Consider the following 23,429-nt stretch of genomic DNA (forward strand, 5'->3'; position numbering starts at 1 on the left):
TTAATAACTTTTTAACCATACAAGCGATTTACTCACTTTCGGTTTCGTTTGAATCCTGACGTTTTTGGCTTTACGACGGTCTTTTCCGGGTCTATCTAGCCTCTACAGGGGATTTTCTATCCAGCCTGGAACTTCAGCCTCTTTGTGCTTTAAATCCATACTGTTATATCCAAGATTAGTCCACTTTATATCCATAATTCATCGCGTTTTGGCTCATTTTCTGCCGCTTATCGCTCTTCCGTCTCTCTCTCTGTCTGTCCTGTGTATTTTTTAGGAAGTACATGCCCATATATGGGAGATAAAAGCACCCCTCTTGTATGGAAGGCCAGAGGGGACAAAAATGCCTATAGACTCTATGGAAGGCAAAATTATGCAATATTTAGACACATATTTGCTTGTATAACATTGCTGTGGGTGTAATATCAATAAATATGACATTATTATGTTATTATTGGCATAAGTAAATGTCTGAGAGCAAAACGTCTTGACTTTTTTGGAAAAAATGCATGTATTTTGTCAACTGTATAAGTTATAATGATTATTTCTTCACATGTGACTCCCAAGCACATGAGAAGTGTTTTAGACGAAAATGGCTTAGGTTTTACTTATATGTCTGTGATATCAATACATATCTGAAGATCATTTATTTATTTATTTATTTATTCACTTTAAGGCCCTACAACCATTTTTAACATGCAAGTGACCTCACTGCAACCCAATATTACAATACCCCAGTTTTTCCTAAAAAAAATGATGTTCTATCTTGACTGTAGACAACAGGTTGATGTTTTACAAACTTTTTTATAAAATAAATCCAGACGGAAATTAAACTGTAAAAATGGCCTCAGGGCCCAGAGCGTTAACGTGGCACAATGTTTGTGTTGGTGTGAAAGTGCTTGCAATGACAATTTAACTATTATGTGATGTAATTGAGGTATTCATTTAAACTAAACGGTTTGACCAGCAAAATGGAACTAACTGTGTGATGCAGTGAATTGCAATAGTTTTGAAGTACTACTACTTAACCTGAGGCAGCACTTTATTACCATCTGTATTGGATTGCAATGGAATGTACAGCCTTTCTATTGTCCAGTTGGTTGGTGTGCAACCTTCTCACAGCTGATGTGTAGCATTCTTTTATATTTGGATCATTGTAGAAAACATGCCTTGCATGGATACTCAACCTGAAACATCTTCTCCCCAGACAGGCACTAATAAATACAACCTAAGGAGGTGGTGCTTACATCTGCCTGACATTTTCTAGAAATTACTTCTAGGTTAATTAGCTCTGTAATGTGACCAAAGGTACAGACTGATTCTACTTTATCTGACATTAGTAGACATTTGCTCTTAACAATGATGTTTTACATTGTTATTCATGGAACAATACACTGAGGTAGGTCTCAGCCCATGTTCCGGCCTTTAAAGGTATAGTAAGTGATGTTTATCCAATGCGCCTTTTGTCAAATTCAGCAAATATGTCCTCACGGTCACTATGTGTCCATGCAGAAAAGACTGTTGGTACGCACACAAAGAGATCTTCATTCATTAATGGAAGCATGTACAGCAGTTGAAAGCTATGACAAATTATGTCAATAAGAGAAGAAAGAAAGAGAGAGAAGAAAGGAAGAAGAGACTTCTTTGAGATTGTTCTAGTAAACGAAAGAGGGGAGCAAATACGAGGAAGCCAGGAGGAGTAAGCAGGCCTTCCAGACAGCTTGCCAGACTATTTGTCAGTTGTCAAGAATCCAAAAAGAGCCAGGTTTTGAGCTTATTTTCAGATTTCCTGGAAAGCTGAAAATATTTGCTTGGAGGGCAAATGTGTCCTGTTCCAGTATGCAACAACATAGCACTCTACCTCACACAAACACATTCAACCTAACCCTGTGATCATGCTGTGGCTGTACAAGGACATGAATCACACCAGCGTTGGCTGGTGGTAATACATTATTCACATCCTGATTGGCTCACCCAGAAGCTGTGTCATGTTGCTGTTGTTCATGATCATGAAACCTACTCATTTGTCAGTATTATTACACCATTATTCTATGTTTTCGTATTTGTTTTTTAAAAAACAAATGCCCTTTGAAACCACCATTTCACTGTTCAGGTTATTCATGATCAAACTCCATCAACAGTGCTGTGATGTTTTTGTATAGGTTAATAAGAAGATGCCATTAGCCATGTTAAACCATTGAATAATGTTGTGTATATACAAGGCCATCATGTCAAAAACAAGGATGCCGTTTATTCCACTTGCACATATTCTAAATAGGATTTATTTAGTTTCAATCAGTGGAGTCAATACATACACTCCCTGTGGTTTTAAAGTGCCGACACACTTTAGTAAAATCTCCATTTCTTCTTCTCCCTTCCAGCTCTTATGGAAGAAGGCTCAGTTATTCCCACTGTTTCTTTCTCTGGGCGAGATGGAGAGTCACATGTTCGAGTGTGTCAACCAGGCAGCCGTGCACGAAGAACTGGAGGACGAAACTCGCAGGCTGTGCGATGTTCGTCCCTTCCTGCCAGTCCTCAAGCTGGTGACTCGCAACTGCGGGCGAGCGGAGCGCTTGCTGGACTCCAAAATCGGTGTGCTCATTGGCAAGGGTAAGACAGCAACACTATAAGACTTTCCCTCAATGTAAGGACTGTCATACAAGCTCTCACGTACATTACTCCCTCCCAGATTGATTTGTGTACAGTCCCTGTTTGACATTCCCAGTAAAGAAAGGCACTTAAGAATTGGTAAGTGCGACAGTAAATCTTTCTGCACACAAGATGAGCCTTAATCACCTCCTCCAGAACACTAAGTATCTCTGCTACTCAGCACATTCACCGCAGACATCTGCAGCTGGCTCTTATTAGCGGACCCGCTGTCTGATAGAGAAGCGTGAGCATTGACTGGACGGGCTCCTGACATGTCTTCCATCAACTGTCACTTTGTCTTATCTCTGGTAAAGATTAGGCCTATAGAGAAGCAGAGGGGAAAAAATACCAGTCCTCTGAAGTAATTAAATATTTGCTGTAACTCAGACTATTTATTCATGCATAAGGGGAATTTTTTATTATTATTATTATTATTAGTAGTAGTAGTAGTAGTAGTAGTATTTTAGCTATTTTTAGTTATTATAATTAGCTATTTTTTGTAACGCTATTTAAAACATGAAATATATTTGTTCAGTTGCATTTTATTTCCCTCAGTCTCTCTGTTACCACGTGTCTCTCTCTCTCTCTCACCAAGTGTCTCTCTCTCTTACACACACACACACACACACACACACACACACACACACACACACACACACACACACACACACACAGCCCCTTCCCTCCATGCACACAGCGTCTGTTTTTATGAAAACTAGAGAAAACGGCTGGCGAAATTAACAAGTTAACAAAAGGTTGGTATCTTGTGAACACCTTTAGACAATCACACATTAAAACATGCTATTAATTATAAAATTTCATATTCTGAATACAATATTGTCAGTGTGTTAACGTTGGAGTCCTGTCCCGACCCTTGGCAAACAAGAGATTTCGCCTTCTTTTAGAAATTCAACTATTTGCAAGTTTGCGGTAAAAGGCAGTTGGGTTGTTGAGGTCAAAACACTATGTAGCAGCAGTGAGTCAAATAAACTCATAAATATTGTTATGGCATTTTTTTACTCTTACACGGAATGTTTGCTACTTCAATTCAGATGAGTATTGAAAAGTATTTTCCGTGACTGAAAAAGGCACGTGTTGAGGATAAGGACCTGTCTAACCGGAGGTATCAGTCTGAAACAGAGCTGAACAGTCCGACCAGTGTAATTAGTTACTGTATGTCATTAATTTGTTTACAGTATTTTCAGGGTTCAACCACTGCTGCCCAAGCAGAAAGAAAGGCTCAGGGAGAGAAAGCGATGGATTTGTAAGACATTTAAGAAAGGAGAGGACAGCATCCAACAGCATGTCCTCCTCAGTTTTTTATGCTTGATTGTTACAAAAATAACCCCCACGCGCCCCAAATTGCTTTCTAATCTGTGGGAAACCCAAAACCATTCGTTGATTAATCAAGAAAATAATCTGCAGATCAATCAATAATGAAAATAATTATTTGTCGCAGCCCTAATTGAGATAGTTGCATAAAGTATGGTACATGCATGCACGCGACTACGTGCACACTAAATACATGTTTGTTATGAAGTCACACACACATACACGTCTTATTTTCATTGAGGTATCCAGGATTATGGAAGTCCTTAGGTACGAATCTCTTCATAGAAAGAAAGGCAAAGACGGAGTGAAGAGCCTCTGAGTCTAATTCAAGGAGACTTCGACAATATTGATATTCTCCCCTCCCGGCTTCTCTTTGGTATGACATGATCTTATAAAGGCTTTTGTCAGATTAAAGTGGTGTTTTCAAAAGAACCCCACAGGCACGTCTGGAAAGCCCCCCCCCCCGCCCCCCACAAACACACACACCCACACACACACACACACACACACACACACACACACACACACACACACACACAACCTCGTGCTGAGCGCAGTAACAAACCATTCCACACGCACATGGCCAACCATGTTTTTTTCCCTCTCCAGCAATACAGTCACACGAAGCGGCTCGCACACTCACACAATGCAGCTAATGTGGTCGAGAGCCTTTCTTTGAATGCTGAGGGTCATATGGATGTTAAATGGCTTGAAATGTCAACATGTTGTTTTCATTACCAAGAGACTATTGTGCAGCACCCTTTTGATAAAAAAATACAAAGACAAAAGCTCTACAGGCAGCGGCGAGATAAAGCATGATCTACCGAACAGCAGTTCATACCTCTGGCATTTGGTACCAATGTGAATATTAGGAAGCTCTGCTTTAATCCCATGAGAGTCTGCTGCTTGTAATCCCTTTTACACATTCAGTGCTCCTAAGTGTTGCACAGGTGTTTGTGCATTTTTAATGACCACTAAAGCCTGTGTGTTCAATTCTGTTTCTCTAAAATATACTTGACATGTTCACATGAAAAAATGGACCTGTGTCTGCAATAAAGTTTTATGTTAAGACTTCTTCTCAAGGATTAGAGATATTTTGATCAAATAATGATGTATCTTACATCCCCCCCAGGTCTCCATGAACTCGATGCCATAAATGACCAGGAGGTGAAGGACTTTCGCAGTAAGATGTTTCGTCTCAGTGAAGAGCGAATGCAACAAGTCCAGATGATGACATGTACAGAGTGGCTGCAGGCCTGTTTCTCCCCACAGCTGGAGCCCCTGGCAGGGACGGCTATCACCGATGGGCTCAGTGACCGGCCACCTGACCTGAAAGTCATAATCCACTTCGACCAGTCTCAAGTGAGAGTCTGTAGTCCAGTGCTGGAAAATCATTCTAAACAATTAGCCTTTTTGGTGATGAAATGGCAAACTGTGGACTGTTGAATCTACGTCCTCTAACTACTTTCTACCCTTAGCAAGCATAAAAAGCTCCGCAAAGTATGTATTTCCATAGACAAGGTCACTAACATTAAAGCGCAGTGTATTGTGTTCACACATTTACATAAAATAACATTTTGTAAAATAAATAATAAAGCCTTCACCAGTTGGCAATAGGCAACATAGTTAAATCAATTAGATTACCAGTTTAGACAATTAAGTCCATCCTTGTTGACGGAGTGATACATTGAAACATTTTTTGCCTTTAACTCATCATAATTTCTCCTTGATTCCATTCAAAGGGAAGTTTACACAAGCCTCCTGCATCAGAAAATCCAAGAACTAAATCTTGGAGACGTAAGATGTTTATATAGTTAAATGTATACTACTTCTCTTAGGGCTCAGGGTTACTTGAGGTTGTATCTGTTTCCCTTAAAGTAAATTGTCCAAACACATAAACTCTTCAAATGAATGAATTAAACACAATAGGTTTCTATTATGTTGTTTAATGGTGTTTAGTTTAATATTATGGTGAATTGCGCATGGATAGATTACATTATGCTGGAAGGGATACTGTACTTCTTGGTAGATAGCTACCAGTTACTAAGAACAATGGCTAATTTATTTATTTGTCTGTATTTCTATTTGAGGCATAAAATCTTCTAATTGAACTAGAGAAGACCAAAGGAAAATCCATTGATAAACCCATTAGCCAATCCCATTACATGCTGCCTGCGTACGTAATGAAGTAAGAATACCACCTTGTTGAGTAGCAAAAGTAGCCATGTGACTCCACCAACACACACACAGCTCAGCCTCTTGTTCTGCTCAGTTGGTAGCTCCAAAAAGGTCATGTGACTGAGCCCAACTAGCAAGTCATGTGACAACACTAAAGTGGGTCAAAATCAGTGAAATTATGCCATCCTTCCACGCACGCAAGCACGCAAGCAAGCAAGCATGGCAGCTCAAGGGACCAAGAACTGATTCAAATTAACCTTTCTTTCCCCTTCTCTGAACTCTCTATCTACTTCCATCTGGATTTGTCTCTCTGCATCTTTTATCTTTGCTTCTGTTATAGAGAAAATGTTATTTAATTATAAAACAGATGGTTTTGTCCCTCCAGACCTGTGTATAGTATATCAGCTTTGATCAACATCACAGACACACGTGCACAAAGACAGGCCATCTGTGCTCAGGTGGACTTTGGCAGGAAGTCTTATTTGGGAGGTAGACAGAGACAATAATCCACATTATAGACAGGAAGTGTTGTGGTGTAGGTTATTGTTCTAAAGTGAATATGACCAAGGTTCAGTGGGAGTCTTGCCTTTAGTTTTGATATTGTAATATCACTAATGGGTTCAGTGGTTACCCCTGGTCTTGTTCTCTTAGTCCCATTATCATTCAAATCTTATCTATCTTCAACTTCTAAATAATGTTGCAAAAAATGTTAAAACAAAGCAATAACATGCTAAAGTGCTTTCAGGAAATCTTAGTCCTGTTGGTTTTGCAATTCCACCATAATGTAGCCATGCCTTTTTTGTGTTGTTAATTATTAATGGATGACAATTTAACTTTTAATTTTATTAAACTTCCAGGAAATTCTTAGGTGTCAGGTCAGTACAGAGCGATACATTTTGTGTGCACGTGTGTGTGTGCGTGTGTGTGTGTCCAAATCTTTTAATCTCTCTATCTTTTTCTCTAATCATCTCATCTTGACATTTATCTACAAGCAGCTGTGTACGTATGTACACCATCTTAACATTCCTCTTCACTATCTTATATGACCCATCAGCAAGGCAGGGTTGGAAATTAGCACACGCCAGCACTGAGCAAGACCTCCAGAGTTCTTTTTGAAATCTTTTAATCCTGATTTCACAAAAAGTACACAAAAAAAATAATTTTAAAGAACATGTATTTGAACACTGGTACTTTAAATCAATCTCTCTGTCTCTGTTTTCCTGTCTTGTCTCACAGGACTCAGCCAGTCTGAAGGTGCCCTCATCCTGCATCCCGTCTGACCTGATGGAGCTGGCCGTGAAGAAGTGGCTGACCACCCACGGGCCTGAGGAGGAGGCGTGGCTGGGTCAGTACATACTGAGGGTCAGCCACTGTCTGGAGTTCCTTTGTGGAGAACAGCCCCTGATTCACTACAAGGTCAGTAACTACATTGTAGACTCAGTTAGTTGTCTATCAGGGACTGACCTAGATGTGTCATTTGTGTCAATATCATGTCCAGAGATTGGCCTTCATCAAAAGCGTTGAGCTTTTCTTTATTGTTGTATTCTTAATATCTACAGCATGGTTAGCACAACTGTTCTAGCTCTGAGAAACTCATACAGTGCTATGTTAGTGTGACACTCACAGCCCAACAAGCTGGTTTTATGATTCCAAGAAGAGGCAACAGTTTAGGTATAAACTACAACAGATAGGCTGATGGCTCAACAATAATATTTTTGGGGAGATGCGGATGATGGACTGTGTGTTTACAGTATGCATGTTTATGTCTTGGTTTTAGAAAACATTGTTTCAGAAAAGATTCAGCCAGTAACATGGCTACATGTGCATCAGGCACATAAAACCAAATCAATCCTCAGTCAACTCATGTGAGATGCTGGCACTTACTTTGTTATTAACTCCCTATAAATTGAGTGAGACAACTTTGGAAAGCCATACTTCTCTTTACTATCTATATATTTAAGCTCTATTTTATTTTTTATTCTTGTTTACACATTTTTCAGAACCATGCACATAAATTACATTAATCAATATTGCACAAAAACCTCACACAAAAAAGGCACAAAGCATAAATAGCAGCAATATTACAATTTTCTGCAGGAAGCACAGTATGATGGATGGGACAAAGCAGGCAAAGCATACATTAGCATGCTGGCAAGCAGCTGTTGTAAGCAGAGATATATGCAAATAAAGTTATATGGACAGTTAAACATTTTCTTACAAAAAGACAGACTTTTAATGGTAACAGTCATAGTGACCAATCTGTTTTTTTGCCCTGCGATTCTGAATTTGGAGAAAATAAATGATCGGGTCCAGGTGGCCCATATTATCATTCATTACGACATCAAGACCAGCCCTAGATCTTTGGGCCCCTAAGCAGGATTTGGTTTGGGGGCTCCCCTCATTGTAACGTGTGCACTTCCCATGGCACTGAACCCACTAGTGTATTTTAGTTCAACACACAATGGTATCTGTTTTCTTTTTTTAATGACCAGATAGTTTTGCGGGGTCCTATTCAATTTGCATATGTGAGCATACGTGTTGACGACCACCTTTTGTTTCAAGCTTTCTTGAGGGACATTTCGATCTCTTTTGGGGGCCCTTTGGTAGCCACGGGGCCCTAAGCAGCTGTTTAGTTCGCCCTGCATGACATTTAAGATTTTCCTAGTTCAACGTCCAACCCCTTGACAGTTTGATTGTGGATTAAATAATGTCCAGCTAGAAAAACACTTTGTGTAGGACAATCGTAGCAATAAGGCATGGATTTGTAGCCTCAGTAGATATGAAGTTCAGCAAGCTTAGTTTGATTGGTTATATTACTTTTTTGTTGTTGTTGTTTTTTTAATCAATTTTATACTATACCAAAGTAATTGAAATGGGATGGGTTCCTGTCTGTGTGCACCCTTGCATGTTAATTAGATCAACTCTGCTGACAAGCTGTGCATACATTTCACTTGTTTTGGCTTGTTTATGTCCTAAAAGTACTCAACTGATTCTTTTTGTAAATCCACTTTTATTTCTAATACAGCAATGCTTTTGAACACTTTACTGTTAATGCTTGTGCCTCACATTGCAATGCCCTGATTGAAGTGAACAAAATGAAAGTAAAACTTTAACACACAGCACAGCCATGAAAAAGGATCAAGCTTTTTATGTGTCAGCTTAAATATGCACATAGCTAACAAGATTTCCTGTCCTTTCTCGTTTTCAGTACATCCGCACATGCATGCAAGCCAAGGAGTCTCCACACCTTACCCTGGTCCACACCAGCACCGTCAAGGGCATGTTCGATAAGGAAATTTCGGCTATCGGAGCTGTGGTTTCCCGAAAGTCCTTCAACCCACCTTTACCACTACCTCCCAAGAGAAGGGTTCCCACGGTTAGTTCAGTAATGTGTTTGGCTGTGAGAATGACTTAACTTGTCACTTCTGTGTTGTGGGGATCTTGTCCTTTCAACATCTGCTGCTGTTTTCAGAGACACGTCACTTATCTGTCAGCCACATTTGCTGATTGTTTTGAGTCTCTCGAGGCTAAAGTGAGCTCAAACTATTTTTTTAATTTCTGCTTGTTGGAATTCTATTCATATGCTATTATTAATGTGGTTGAATTTATTGTCAATCACTGATGTGTGTAACTTAAGTGTGCGCGTTCGATCGCTGATTATGTAGAACTGAAACCGAGGGGGGGGGGGGATGCACACGTGAAAATGTACTCTCACTTAATATTTTCCAGTTTTTACAGAGAAGTGTTCTTGTTTTTACCAAAATAGTAAAAGTTCCATAGATGATTGATTCACCTGCACTGAACGAGGCAGGTGTGGGGGATTGCCAAGTAAACATGTACTTGGCAGCTGCCACCTGTCTTTTATAAGCCAGTGTTCTGAGTGCGTCGGAGCAAGCCTCTGCACACTGCCCTGACATCATTTGCCACGTTGTCAGAAAACATCGCAAGCTCCAGGTGCGCAGTGACATCACTCCTCAATGTGTGCATTCACATTTTTAATTGTCACATTGAATTTAATTGGCCTCCGTTAGCGAGTCTCCTGGGGGTTTTAAATGCCCGATGTCATGCTGACTGTTGATGCCTAGTGATGTGTGGGTTGGAAAGTCTGTAAATATCGCAGGTGTGAATCATCATATGAAACTCAACTCTATTATATTATCACATATAATCATAAGAGCATTAGAACAGTTATTTCATACCTTGTTTTTACTGTTCCCTCTTTATGATTATACTTTTTGTTGGTTTACAGTAAAAACAGCCACCTGTTTCACCTGCCACATCTTTTTGATGAATACATACTGTCTATATAAATGCAGGCCTATTGTAAAAACAATAAAGTCCAGATGCAGTAGCTAAGGTCAACAAGCAAAGGTGAGATGGCCCCATTAAGCACTGGATAAATAAAAAGAATATCCAGAAAATTGGTTAGAGCCGAAAACAAACTTTCATTTTTTTACTTTCATTATTAATCAATTAGTTCTTTAGTTTTTAGAATGTCCGAAACGAATTGTTGACGTTACCATTATGTGCTGTAATACTAACAGTAGCCTAGACCAGAGCCATGTCTTTCTCTATCACTCTGGCCACAAGTGTGTCAGATGCGTTTTTTACTTGCTCGTCTTACGCAACAGATATGCCCTAATTTTGTTCTATGCAGCTGTGTGCACCGGCTCATGTCTCAGCTGCTTCTATCTACTTTACTATGTTACTAGAATTTATTTTATATTTTAAGGTTTTATCATTATTTTATCCTTTTCTTATTAAAGTGCCCATACTATGAAAAAAAACACTTTTTCTGGAATTTAGGGTGTTATGTTGTGTCTCTGGTGCTACAAACGCATTTAAACTTGGAAAAATAAAACTATCCATGCTGTTTTGAGTGAGATACGGTTTCATAATGTCCTTTGCCTTCAGTCGCCAGGGTGAAAATGGGATCTGTAGCAATGTGCGGTATAACAAAAATATGGTGTTTTTTTAATTCTGGCATGTCCTGTAGTGACTACTGTAGTGACTACCTATTCTAGCAATATACTGATCTTTGAACTTTTTATAGCCAGGATGGCCGTTCCTTTATGTTATATCACCAACTTTCTGTTTCCCTCTGTTTCTGAGATCCTCTGATGGTGTTTAGACATAAAGAGGAAAGAGCCTCTGCTATCAGGATTCCTAGTCTGTGGTTCTTTTTTTAAAATCAGCAATTTTAATTCTTTAATTTTTTATCTTTTCTGTGATATTAGTTTTTTCTTGGTTTTGGCTATCCAAATATTTAATTTGATTGTGTATTCCTAATGCTTTATTTTATTTGTCATTTTGTATAGCACTTTGTAACTGTTAAAATTGCTTTACAAATATACGGTGTAACAGTACAATGCAATGGAGGCAGATTAGAGATGACAGAAGCATACAAAGATTCTGGTCCGACTGTAGGAAGCTTACCATAGAACTATAGATGACTGTGACAGGAAGTGAGATTTATTTTCAGGACAGGATTTTGTTGTCTTTGTAAGAAACATGAGTGACAATTGGTCAAAAAACAGAATGCGTAGAGAACCAATGGACGGGGTGTTTTTGTGTCCTCACGAAAACGCCCTGTCCTTCAGTACCTGTATCTGACAAGAGGCAAATTACACACATTGTCATGCTCACACAAACATTAAACACACCCACACACAAAGATAGAGGCAGCAAACAGCAGGAAGTGTGCTAGTTAGTCATGTTCATAGACATTAGGTGTCATGTGATGCTGTTTTTCCTGCTGACTGCTGACCCTTGCAAATCCACTTGGCTTGACATCAGAATGACCTGCCTGACCTCCCACATTTGTGTGTGTGTGTGTGTGTGTGTGTGTGTGTGTGTGTGTGTGTGTGTGTGGTGGTGTGGTGTGTGTGTGTGTGTGTGTGTGTGTGTGGTTTGTGGTGTGTGTGTGTGTGTGGGTGTTGTTCTGTTATATACATATTTTTACAGTAAATAATGCAATACTGCAAGTCTCTCTTTCGTTTCTCACCTTCTCTCTACAGCTATTACAGAAGTGTGTGTGGGACGTGTCAAGCCCGTTTAAGATAGTCCTAGTAAATGGCAGCAAGGTGAACGCAGAGGAGACTGCCAAGGTAAATTCTTGCTTTGTCTCCATCCATAGAACAATCATTTGTATTTATGTTAATATGTCATCTCACACACCAAAAAGCTGCATGTGCAGTAGTTCACATTGGCAGTAGTGTCTCACAGCAAAAATGATGTCACTTTGGTCATGTAAAGATGCCACACACACACACCCACACACCCACCCCCCAGCACACACACACCCACACACACACACACACACACACACACACACACACACACACACACACACACCAATCAATCTTTCCCACGTACCCAGGTCCAGGTTAGGGCGGGGCTCTTCCACGGCACAGAGTTGCTCTGCAAGCCGGCGGTGAGCAGTGAGAGCAGCGGACGCTCGGACCACACGTGGAAAGACAGCACTCTGGAGTTTGACCTCTCCGTCTGTGACCTGCCGCGCATGACCCGCCTCTGCTTTGCCATCTATGCCGTCATGGACAAAGTCAAGAAGCAGAAGTCCACCAAAAATGCTCACATAAACAAGTACCAGACCATCCGCAAAGCAGGGAAAGTGGTAAGAAAGAGGCTTGTATATGAACCTACACTGGTCAAACAAGGGTCTAAAAAGTAATATAAGCATCTTCAATTTCCACACATGTACACCACCTTTATTCAATCACTGACTAATGATTAATTTCATTATTTTCTCTCTGTGTGATCCAGCACTACCCTATAGCTTGGGTCAACACTATGGTGTTTGACTACAAAGGCCAGCTGAAGACCGGAGACATCATACTGCACTGCTGGTCTTCTTTTCCCGGTATATCTATTATATCTACTAATATAATTAAAGTAGTAAAATTACTTCTCCAGTGATTGCAACCATGCAGTAAATGCATGTCCTTTAATGTGTATGTTTGTGTATCTCACATAGATGAACTTGAAGAGATGCTGAACCCCATAGGAACCATTCAGACCAACCCGTACACTGAGAACGCTACAGCACTGCACATCCACTTCCCAGAGTACTCGTCACACTCCATTGTCTTCCCCCCCTTTGATAAGGTCAGAAGGCAACAGTTCCCCTTATAAGAACATACTTTTTGCCAGTATTAGACATGTCAATGAGCTTAAATTTGTTTGTAATTCAAATAAACTAATAGTTATGCACTCAAACATTTAATAAAAAAGTAGTGCTGTCAAACAATTCAAATCATTTAATCACGATTAATCGCATTAATGTCATACTTAACTCTCATTTAATTACACATTTTTATCTATTCTAAATGTCCCAGGATTTCTCTTTGTCCCATTATTTTTTTTCTCGCCATCAACTCAAAACGTACCAGTACTACTCTTTGACCAGCTCGCCAGCCCAAACAAGTGTGTGCGGCGTGCCTGTTGTTTTGTTTCCGGTCTAGTTAGCTCCAGTGTGGTGTTGTAGTTTTTCGAATGTTACCAGTTGTTGCAACAGCATTTGGGAAAACTACAAGTTTTCTTGGCCAAAAAAAAGTTAATCTTGCGATTAAAAAAAATGTACGCAGCTAAAATGGGTTTTCGTTAACACCGTTAATGACGCATTTAACTGACAGATCTAAAAAAAAGGAAATAACATTACACATTACGGCACAAATCTGTTTTATTTTTCAGCTCCTACTACATGAGCCCTGTCTCTGTGCATAGTGTAGAGGGTTCCCTGCATGTCTCTTCAACATGTAACACTAAAACGCCAATTCCCAGCATTATTAGATCATAAGCAGGCTGCGCACTTATTGGCCCGCTGTTGAGATTAATTCTTTAGGTATTGAAATTTGGTATAGAATGATGAGGCATTCTTCGATCCTCGATACTTTAGAGGCAATTTGGTACTCAGCCCTACTGCCACGATTGTACTATACTTAGATATGCTTACTATACTAAGCTGATGAACTTGATTGGATGAGACCATGTGGCCTTTTTCAAAGACTTGACTGCAGTTGAATTCGTCATTGCATTACCTTAGTGCTATTCATAATGCAACCTAGTGATTATTAGGAAATTGCTGTTAGCATGAGAGGATCAGGACTTGCTCGACCTGCCTAATGCACTGTATCAATGTGTGTGTTCACTAATACTTTGCTTGCTTACTTATTTGCAGATACTGGAAAAGGCCGCAGAGATCGCCGGCGCAAGTGACTGCGTACCCATGGTGAGTAATGTACAGTTGGAGATAATTGTGTTGACATGCGCAAATATTCGTGTGCATTCAGAAAACATACGAGGGAAGACCAGGTAAAAAAAATAAGGTGACATATTTGTTTCAAGTTGGCCTGTAACAAATGCTGCATCATATATCTGTCTCTCCCCCTCACACACAGTCTTAACAGACACACACCACCAGTGTAGTAATCTTGTGCTGCTAGTTTCCCTGGAAACCCATTGTTATCACTTTGGCAGGGTGTAGCGGCAAAAATAATTCAGTCCCTTTCAAAACTAGACTTTTATCAGATTACTTGTATGTGTTCCTGTCTCTCAGCCGCGTGCGTGTGTGACTATGTTGGGCCTTGGTTTGTGAATTGAGATGAATTGTACTCAAGGCATTTGAGTCGAAATTGCTGGACACTTTAATACACTCCTGCCATCTTGTGGTTTTTTACAGTCACTGCTCAACATAATTTTCTCATTTCCTCTCACGTCCTGGCTCTTCGTCCGATTTTCCTTTTTATCCTCCTTTTATCCTTTCTCTCCTCTCCATCTTCTTCATCTTGTCCTTTTCTTAACTCTTTCATTCATTACTTCTCTCAGGGCCGTGGAGGTAAGAAGTTCCACATAGAGCTGAAGGAGATCATGGAGCGTGACCCGCTTTCTCAGCTGTGTGAAAATGAGAAGGACTTGATCTGGACACTACGCTACGACTGTAGAGAGAATTTCCCCCAGTCGCTGCCCAAGCTGCTACTCTCCGTCAAGTGGAGCAAACATGAGGACATGGCCCAGGTTAGCCATCATGTCCACCATTTATGCATTTTAATAGGACTCAGTAAGATCTTTTCAATGTACGTTGCATAAATAACAATGCCAACAATAATAATAGTTTGCTGTTTTTTAACATTGTTATAAAAATTTTTAACATTGTTATAAAAAAAAATAAACCGTACCAGTCAGAACTTTGGACATATTTTCCCATTTGAGGGAATGAGAAAGAATGTCCAAATCTTTAACTGGTACTGTATATAATATATATATATATATATAAAATTATATTATTTTGTATATATATATATATATATATATATATAAAATTATATTATTTTGTTCAATGTTAACATGATGTTATCATCTTCACTGCATTAAACATCTTAAATTGACAGAAAAATACCAGATTATCCCAAAAAACTGTTTCAAGCATTGTTATATACAACTAAAATTGTGCGTAGTAATAAACCAACTGCTCTACGAGATTGCGTGGTTTCATCACACATGCTTGTGTGTGGACAGACACTGCTGTTGCCTCCAGCCAGTACTTTTTGAAACAATACAAATAAAACCTAGACCTGTCAATCACACCGCGCATGGCACACCTGTGACAGACAGTTCCCACAGGAGCAGTTGCTTCAGTGCACCATCTTACAGAAAGGATAACTGATCACTATTTTTATAACTGTAAGATTAATAATGCAGCCATGTGGGTGATCCCAAGGTTAATCAAATTTTACAAAAAAAAAGAAGGTATTATTTACTTAGCTACGGAAGGACTATATACATCTTTTTTTTTTTTAACTGATTAAACGTGTGTGTGTGTGTGTGTGTGTGTGTGTGTGTGTGTGTGTGTGCGCGTGTGTGTGTGTGTGTCAGCTCCAGGCCCTGCTTCAGATCTGGCCCAAACTGAGTCCCAGAGATGCTCTGGAGCTTCTGGACTTTAACTACCCTGACCAGTATGTCAGAGAATATGCTGTGGGCTGTCTGCGTGATATGAGGTAAACATGTGTTCAACTTCTACATTCATATATCATACGCTGTAATCTTGTACACTTTGCTACATTTCCTTTGCTGTTTTATTATATTGTAAATTACGTATGTTTGTGTGAATTATTGTCTGTTGATCGTGCTTTGTGTTGTCTCTTTTCCTGAAGTGAGAGACATGATCATTACAAATCCAAATGAAAACTTAAAAAAATGTAAGAAAGGTTAAAAGGTAGAAAACTGCCTTCTTCTTACACTTCTCTCTCTCTTTCTCTCTCTCTTGCTATGTCCTGTTTTCTCTTCCCCTCACCAGTGACGAGGAGCTGTCCCAGTACTTGCTACAGTTGGTGCAGGTGTTGCGTTACGAGCCCTACTATGACTGTGCCCTCACCCACTTCCTGTTGGAGCGGGCCCAGGGTAACCGAAAGATAGGACACTTCCTCTTTTGGCACCTACGGTGTGTACAAGTGTGCACATGTACAGTTGCACATTAGAAAAAAGAACAATAGATAGGATGTTTGTGAAAAAGGGCTACAGTTGACTGTGACTGTTCTGCTGCCCTACACAGGTCAGAGATCCACATGCCAGCTGTTTCAGTCCAGTTTGCCCTAATGCTGGAAGCCTACTGTAGAGGCAGCATCCCTCATATTGAGGTTCTAAAGAAACAGGTAGGTCCCACACACAAGCATACAATCTCTTTTATTTCTTCTCTCATGCACACACCATTCGTTTCTTTTGAATTTTTGTCTTTAGAGATTATGACCCGCTTCTCAGTTCTATAGCTATGCTTCAGACTTTTACTCTGCTAGTCCTTACTCCAGCACCAGAATAGCTGTGGTCTATTGTCATCCCCGACAGGAGTAGATTCATAGTATTTTTAGCCTGTCACAGTGACAACAGTGTCACCCTGCTGCCTTCTAACCTTTGCCCTCTACAATGGGAATTCTAACGTTCAATCCTGTGGACGCTTCCTCCTACTTCCTCATCAGCGCTGTCATTTATCTGGCCACTTTCCTGTTTGAAGGAGCATGCACAATGCTGACATAGTCAAATGAGTTAAAGTAGAATGAGCTCAGTTGTCTCTAACAGGGTTAGAGATTCCTAGGTTTTGTTGGCTGGTTTCAGTCAAGCAAATTTTAAAACATTGTTCACAACATTCCCAACTCTTCTGTTACATGTTCCTTGTTTTGCCTGTACCAGGTGGAAGCCCTGAGTAAGCTAAAGTCAGTGAACGAGCTAATTAAGCTGGGGACCATCAAGAACGCTCGAAATAAGACCAAGGAAGCAATGTTGACCAAGGAGGCCATGATGACTTGTCTGAGGCAGAGTGGCTATTCAGAGACTCTGTCAGACCTGCACTCCCCTCTAAACCCCAATGTCCTGCTGTCTGGCATCAAGTAAGACAATTCAGTTTTAGATCTGGTGGAATTTTTTTCTCCTCCATTTCACAATATGTCATTTCCCGTCTTTCTCTCATTCTCCCATCAGTGTGGAGAGGTGTCGGTACATGGACTCTAAGATGAAGCCACTCTGGATTGTTTATAACAACAAGCTGCTGGGGGGAGACACCCTGGGAATCATCTTCAAGAATGGAGACGGTAGGAGGAATCACAGACTGGGGGAAGAGAGTTTTGGAAGAGGGTATAAAAGTGAAAAATGGGTGGGAGGAGAAGAAAGTAGAGAAGGTCATGATGATGAGGGATTGCAATCACTTTTCATCTTTCAAGTAATCTTTACTTTTGCTTGGAAAAGCACAATACTTTCTTTTGGAATCAAGATAACTTTTTTTTTTTTTTTTTACTTTTTCCTAGACCTAAGGCAAGACATGTTGACCCTCCAGATTTTGAAATTAATGGATCTTCTATGGAAGGAGGCTAATCTGGACCTCAGGTGGGTTGTGTCTGTGTGTTAAATGCACAGACTGTCAAGCTTGTTTGTTCCTGCTCTCTGTCGGGAAGGGGAAGAGGAGAGGAGACTCTAAATTACCCCATGCTATTTTGACCTCCAACCCTTTTACACCCTTGACATCTCCACACACACACACACACACACACACACACACACACACACACTATCAGCATTACATCCAAACCAAATCCACACTATAGCACAAACCATTTTTCTCCTTTCGTTATACACTGACACATCTGGAGCTGAACAGTGGGGGGGGGGCGTTGTTTTGACAGTTGAGTTTGAGGACAGTGTTTCAGATTCGTGACATGGGTCAGAGTTCGAACACAGTGATGTGACATTGTAAATGAATGTAAGGACAATGTAATGAAACCACTATGATGTGGATGTAAGTTTCTTCTGTGATTTCTTGATGTATTTTACTGCACATATCTATTATTTGTTAATTCAGTTAATACTTAGTTATTTAAACTCAACATCCATCAAGTTGAATAAGATAGGGCATTTGGTCTCCATTAAACTAGAGATGCACCGATGCACTCTGTAGATGCTCGATATTGGCCTAAAGGACAGGATCGGATTCAGATATTGGAGGGAAAAGGAAAGTATAATCTGATACGTTCCATTAGCCTAAACTGCTACAATTTGACACCCTGTCAATCACTGTTGTGCCTGCTTGGCTGACAGGAAGTGTAAAGTCAACAGCACCGCTTTAACTACTGTCTATGACCGCAACGCGATATTATCGGATATTATGAATCCCACTGGCCCGCCCTTCAATAGCATTTATTGGCCAGGAGTACATAAAAACGCAAGGTAACATAACCCATTTGTACAGGTCCTACCCCCTGACCAATAGGCTATCCTAACCACTCGAGGTGAAATGCCTAACCCCAACCAATTGCGCTGCTTTGTAGGGTGTGTAGCGTGGCCATAGTTTTGCCTCTCAATTAATATCTGTCTGCGTGAAGTTTTGAAAAACTAACCGCATTTGTAACCACTTAACTGCATTGCCGTGACTCACTATGACTTCAACATAACTGGAGAGCCGACATAGTTGTCACGCGTGTGTGTGTCCGTGCACATGTCGGAGTTCCGCTTTCTGTTAATATGCCAATAAACACGGCGAATATCGCAATATCAACGCCGATGTAGTCAAGGCGGCATGCGGCTGCCTTAACTGCAAAGTGCTGCTGGAAACCCTGGTGGATCTACAGCCGCACACACAAAGCTACATTACATACAAATCAGAAGGTTGCTTTCATGTTTCACAGAGTTTTGGATCTTTTCTGGTTCATGTTTTTTGGGATTTTAAAATAAATAAACTACAGAAAATCATGTAGGGGAGAGCCGGGAAAGTTAATTAAACATAATTTACCAAGCGGTCATATTGCACTTAAAGCTAATATTTTGTCACTAGCAACCTACACCTGTCATCTGTCATATAAAGATTCATTTTCAGCTTTGAACAAAACTGTTCAGGAATTATTACAGCAAAAATGGGACGTGCGTAATGTTTCATCTGTCCCTCCTGGACAGGACGAATGAAAACAGCTTTGAATGACACATACAGTTTAAGTCATGTAAACTTCCCACAACTTTAATATTTTACTATATATCATGGATGGTATTTCCAAAAGGTGTTATTATAGATAGATTGTTGCAGTGCTATACGTCTTTGTGAATGTCTGTTAACAACTAATTGCCTACGTCGTGAAGCGTGTATGAAGCGGATATTGAAATATCACATACTGTGGATGATTCTGCTATTTTTATAGCTATAACAGTACGTTTTTCCATTCATATCATGTTTATATTGTGAAATTATTTCACTAGGTTTTTACGTGGGTTAGACCACTGCACATCCAAATAACGACCCACAGCCTGTCAGTCTCCATAGGACAACTCAACCCCCTATACCTGGTTGGCCCAAATATATTTACAGCCAGGTCGGGGACAGTTGAAACAGCTGTTTCAACCGTCCAGACATAGACGTATGCCATTACAGTCTGTTTTGCTTTTCATGTAAACAAGCATGCAATATGAAAGTCTGGGCTTGTGGAGAACACTAAATGGTCTACTGAATAAGCATGCAGTCAAAACTTTAAATGAAAAAAAACTCATTAATAATCAAAACAAATGTAAGCACTAATAAAGTTTACTTTTGACCATCAGAACTCATTTATCGGCTGTAACTTTGTGTTAAAAGGAAATAACAGGAAGATATTTGGCTGATAGAAGGAAGTTTACATGCTCTATGTTTTGACCTGAGGAAGTCTGTCTATCATCATCATTGGACTCGGAGAAAACTGTAATGTTTCATCCGCCCCGCGTTTCAATCGTCTCGGCTCTCCCCTACTGTCAGTACATCTGGTATTCATCACAGTGTGTGCATGCAGAGTTTTAGGTAGACAAAATAGGAAATAGGGTATTTGTAATAAACCTAAAAAAAAAAGTAGTTGTGATTTGTATTTCTCAGTAGGGGTTACCGTGTGTCCCAGTTTGGGACTTCTTTCAATCTACCCAACAAATGCTCTAGGATGGATATGCTCCAAATGTTCCAGTTGATATCATTAAGCTCCTTGCTTTCTCTTTCTTTACCTATCATGCAGAATCGTACCGTACGGTTGCCTTGCGACAGGTGACAGGGCAGGGCTGATCGAGGTAGTCTCATCAGCAGACACAATTGCCAACATCCAGCTGACCAGCAGCAACGTGGCTGCGGCGGCCGCTTTCAACAAAGATGCTTTGCTCAACTGGCTCAAAGAGAGGAACACTGGGTAAGACGGTGATTAAATGGACCTTTAGTTAGCTGCGTCTTGAGCATATTTGGACAAAAGGGTGTGTTACAGGTGACAATCACCACTGAGACTTCCTTAAAAGGGAATCCACACAAAAAAGTGCTTAAATGTATACTGTGTTCATTTTATTTTGACAGTGATGCCCTTGATCGGGCCATTGAGGAGTTCACTCTGTCATGTGCAGGCTACTGTGTAGCCACCTACGTCCTGGGCATCGGAGATCGCCACAGTGACAACATCATGGTCCGCAGCACCGGACAGGTTGGACGGACAGTTTGTTTTATCTGTAAAAATTATCCAGTCTCCATTAGTTATTTTTCTTGGATCCACGATGTTCACTGATTGGCCCTTTTTGTCTGTCAGCTCTTCCACATCGACTTTGGTCACATCCTGGGCAACTTCAAGTCCAAGTTTGGCATCAAGAGGGAGCGTGTACCCTTTATCCTCACACACGACTTCATCCATGTCATACAGCAAGGCAAGACGGGATACACAGAAAAATTTGGCAGGTTTGTTCCTTTTAGTTCATTCTTCGTTGTGTAACTGTTATTCTTTTGTTTATTCTTTTATTGTCAGCCTCTGATAAAGCTAAATATTATTTATATATATTATTCATAATGTGATGGATAGATTTATTGTTGGATGTCTTTCTTTGCACCATAAAAGAGGCAGCCAGCATATTTAATGAACAATATTTGTTTTTTTGCAAACATAACCGCAAACCAGCTTAACATGTTGACATGATGAAAAAGTGCTGTTAGTCAGAATCTCTAGTATTTAAATGAGCGCAAGGTAGCTAAATTAACTTAATGCGTACAGTATATCATCCTAAAATCCGTCCGACAGGGACAAGGTGACCTATTTTTTATTTTTTTTTATTTTTTTTATGCAGGATTTAGATATTTTACTTGGTAAAGAGTGAGTATTAAAAGACAGGAAAAATGCACAAATACACATATTTTGTGTTATAAAGACACAGAAGAGTGTATTCTGTTTTTGAAAAGACTAGAGCTAACATTTTATCCATGCCATAAAAAGCATTTTGTTAATGGCAGATAAAGGAAGTTTCCTGTGTTTATTAGTTCAGAGAGCAGAATAATTTAGAATAAGTTGTGGGATACAACAGGATACATGGTTAAATGTCAGATGCTTAAAAAGGCAATCAAAGTCACAAGGAGTAGGTATGAACATAGAAGGCATCAAAGTCAAACCTTTAGTGGCAGTTGGTGCAGTACTCCCTCCTACCAGCAGGTGGCAGTAGAAGCCTGGTCATTTATGAGCAGGTTTCACTGAGAAGAAATGATAAAATGACATGTAACTGTATTTAAGGAACAGTGATCTGTTAGTTTACTTGAAGGAGATGTTTGACTATCACACAAACTGGTCAGTTGTGAAAGCCTATAAGGTACAGTTAAACATGCTCAGCAGTGTCAAGGCCACACACACACACACACACACACACACACACACACACACACACACACACACACACACTTGCCAACAATGTCTTCATATATATACACTACCGGTCAAAAGTTTGGGGTCACTTAGAAATTTCCATTGCACTCCATTATAGACAGAATACCAGCTGAGATCAGTTGCATTGTTTTTTTAACCAGGGCAGCAGTTTTCAGATTACATTATGTGCTTACAAAATTGCATTAGGGTTTTCTGGATCCATAAATAAAGTCTTTGTTGCGGCCTCTTTTTTTGGCAAAAGGGTTGAATGCATAATTTGGATAGTGGTCTTTATACTCTATTTTGAAGTTATTATTCCCACATATAGATGATTAAACTAAAATATATCATTGTTGAAGTGATCACACAAGTCTAAAAAATTTACAAACCTCAGCAACAGCTTTTTTTCTTTTGTTTGTAGAAGAACTGGCCAACAAGCTTACACATTGTCAACAATAAGGTTTGATAGCTTCTTGCCAGAAAAATGTTAGGCCTTGAATGTCTTTAGTTGTAATGAGCACTTTGAAACCCCCAACAGAAGGTGTAACATCCTCACCAACTCCCACAGGAACATGTGATGCAGTCCTACTGACCACCACATTACCACATGCACATACCTCAACCCAGGAGTTATTACTGTTTCTGTATCTGGTAACTTTGAAAGAATAAAACAGCAATGGCCTTGTTGAGGTGTGAATCAAAATAAGTATGTTCATACAAGGAATCATTTTAAGATGCTTGATTGTCTTTCTTTATGGTGTAGTTAAGATTCTTACTTGCAGAGTCTGTTAAAAGATGATGGAACATCACAAGAGAACATCATGACCATCTTTATGAATTAACAAAATTGTTGACACTGTATTGTATATGTCAAAAATAATCAAGTGTGTATGTGTGCCTTTGTTGTTCCTGTAGTTTCCGTCAGTACTGTGAGGAAGCCTATTTAGTCTTGAGGAAGAACGGGAACCTCTTCATCACACTGTTTGCCCTCATGCTAACTGCTGGACTGCCTGAGCTCACCTCAGTCAAAGACATCCAGTACTTAAAGGTATTTTACACACACACACACACACACACACACACACACACACACACACACACACA

At 39.9% G+C, this 23,429-nt stretch overlaps 1 protein-coding gene across 1 annotated transcript in view; it reads left to right on the forward strand.

Moving 5' to 3' along the window:
* The window catches only part of pik3cb (phosphatidylinositol-4,5-bisphosphate 3-kinase, catalytic subunit beta), a 55,785-nt gene that overhangs the window by 30,519 nt on the left and 1,837 nt on the right, over positions 1-23,429 (forward strand). The window contains exons 4-23 of the mRNA XM_032507361.1: positions 2,379-2,607; positions 5,111-5,340; positions 7,393-7,572; positions 9,365-9,532; positions 12,174-12,263; positions 12,536-12,790; positions 12,940-13,036; positions 13,151-13,281; positions 14,354-14,404; positions 15,001-15,189; positions 16,048-16,169; positions 16,469-16,612; positions 16,724-16,823; positions 17,356-17,552; positions 17,644-17,753; positions 17,967-18,045; positions 20,679-20,846; positions 21,005-21,128; positions 21,231-21,376; positions 23,241-23,373. Of these exons, the coding sequence (XP_032363252.1) occupies positions 2,379-2,607; positions 5,111-5,340; positions 7,393-7,572; positions 9,365-9,532; positions 12,174-12,263; positions 12,536-12,790; positions 12,940-13,036; positions 13,151-13,281; positions 14,354-14,404; positions 15,001-15,189; positions 16,048-16,169; positions 16,469-16,612; positions 16,724-16,823; positions 17,356-17,552; positions 17,644-17,753; positions 17,967-18,045; positions 20,679-20,846; positions 21,005-21,128; positions 21,231-21,376; positions 23,241-23,373 (2,943 nt within the window). The remainder of the gene's footprint in view (positions 1-2,378; positions 2,608-5,110; positions 5,341-7,392; positions 7,573-9,364; positions 9,533-12,173; positions 12,264-12,535; positions 12,791-12,939; positions 13,037-13,150; positions 13,282-14,353; positions 14,405-15,000; positions 15,190-16,047; positions 16,170-16,468; positions 16,613-16,723; positions 16,824-17,355; positions 17,553-17,643; positions 17,754-17,966; positions 18,046-20,678; positions 20,847-21,004; positions 21,129-21,230; positions 21,377-23,240; positions 23,374-23,429) is intronic.

This window comes from Etheostoma spectabile, chromosome 3 (assembly GCF_008692095.1).
Source record: "Etheostoma spectabile isolate EspeVRDwgs_2016 chromosome 3, UIUC_Espe_1.0, whole genome shotgun sequence".
Lineage (NCBI taxonomy): Eukaryota > Metazoa > Chordata > Actinopteri > Perciformes > Percidae > Etheostoma > Etheostoma spectabile.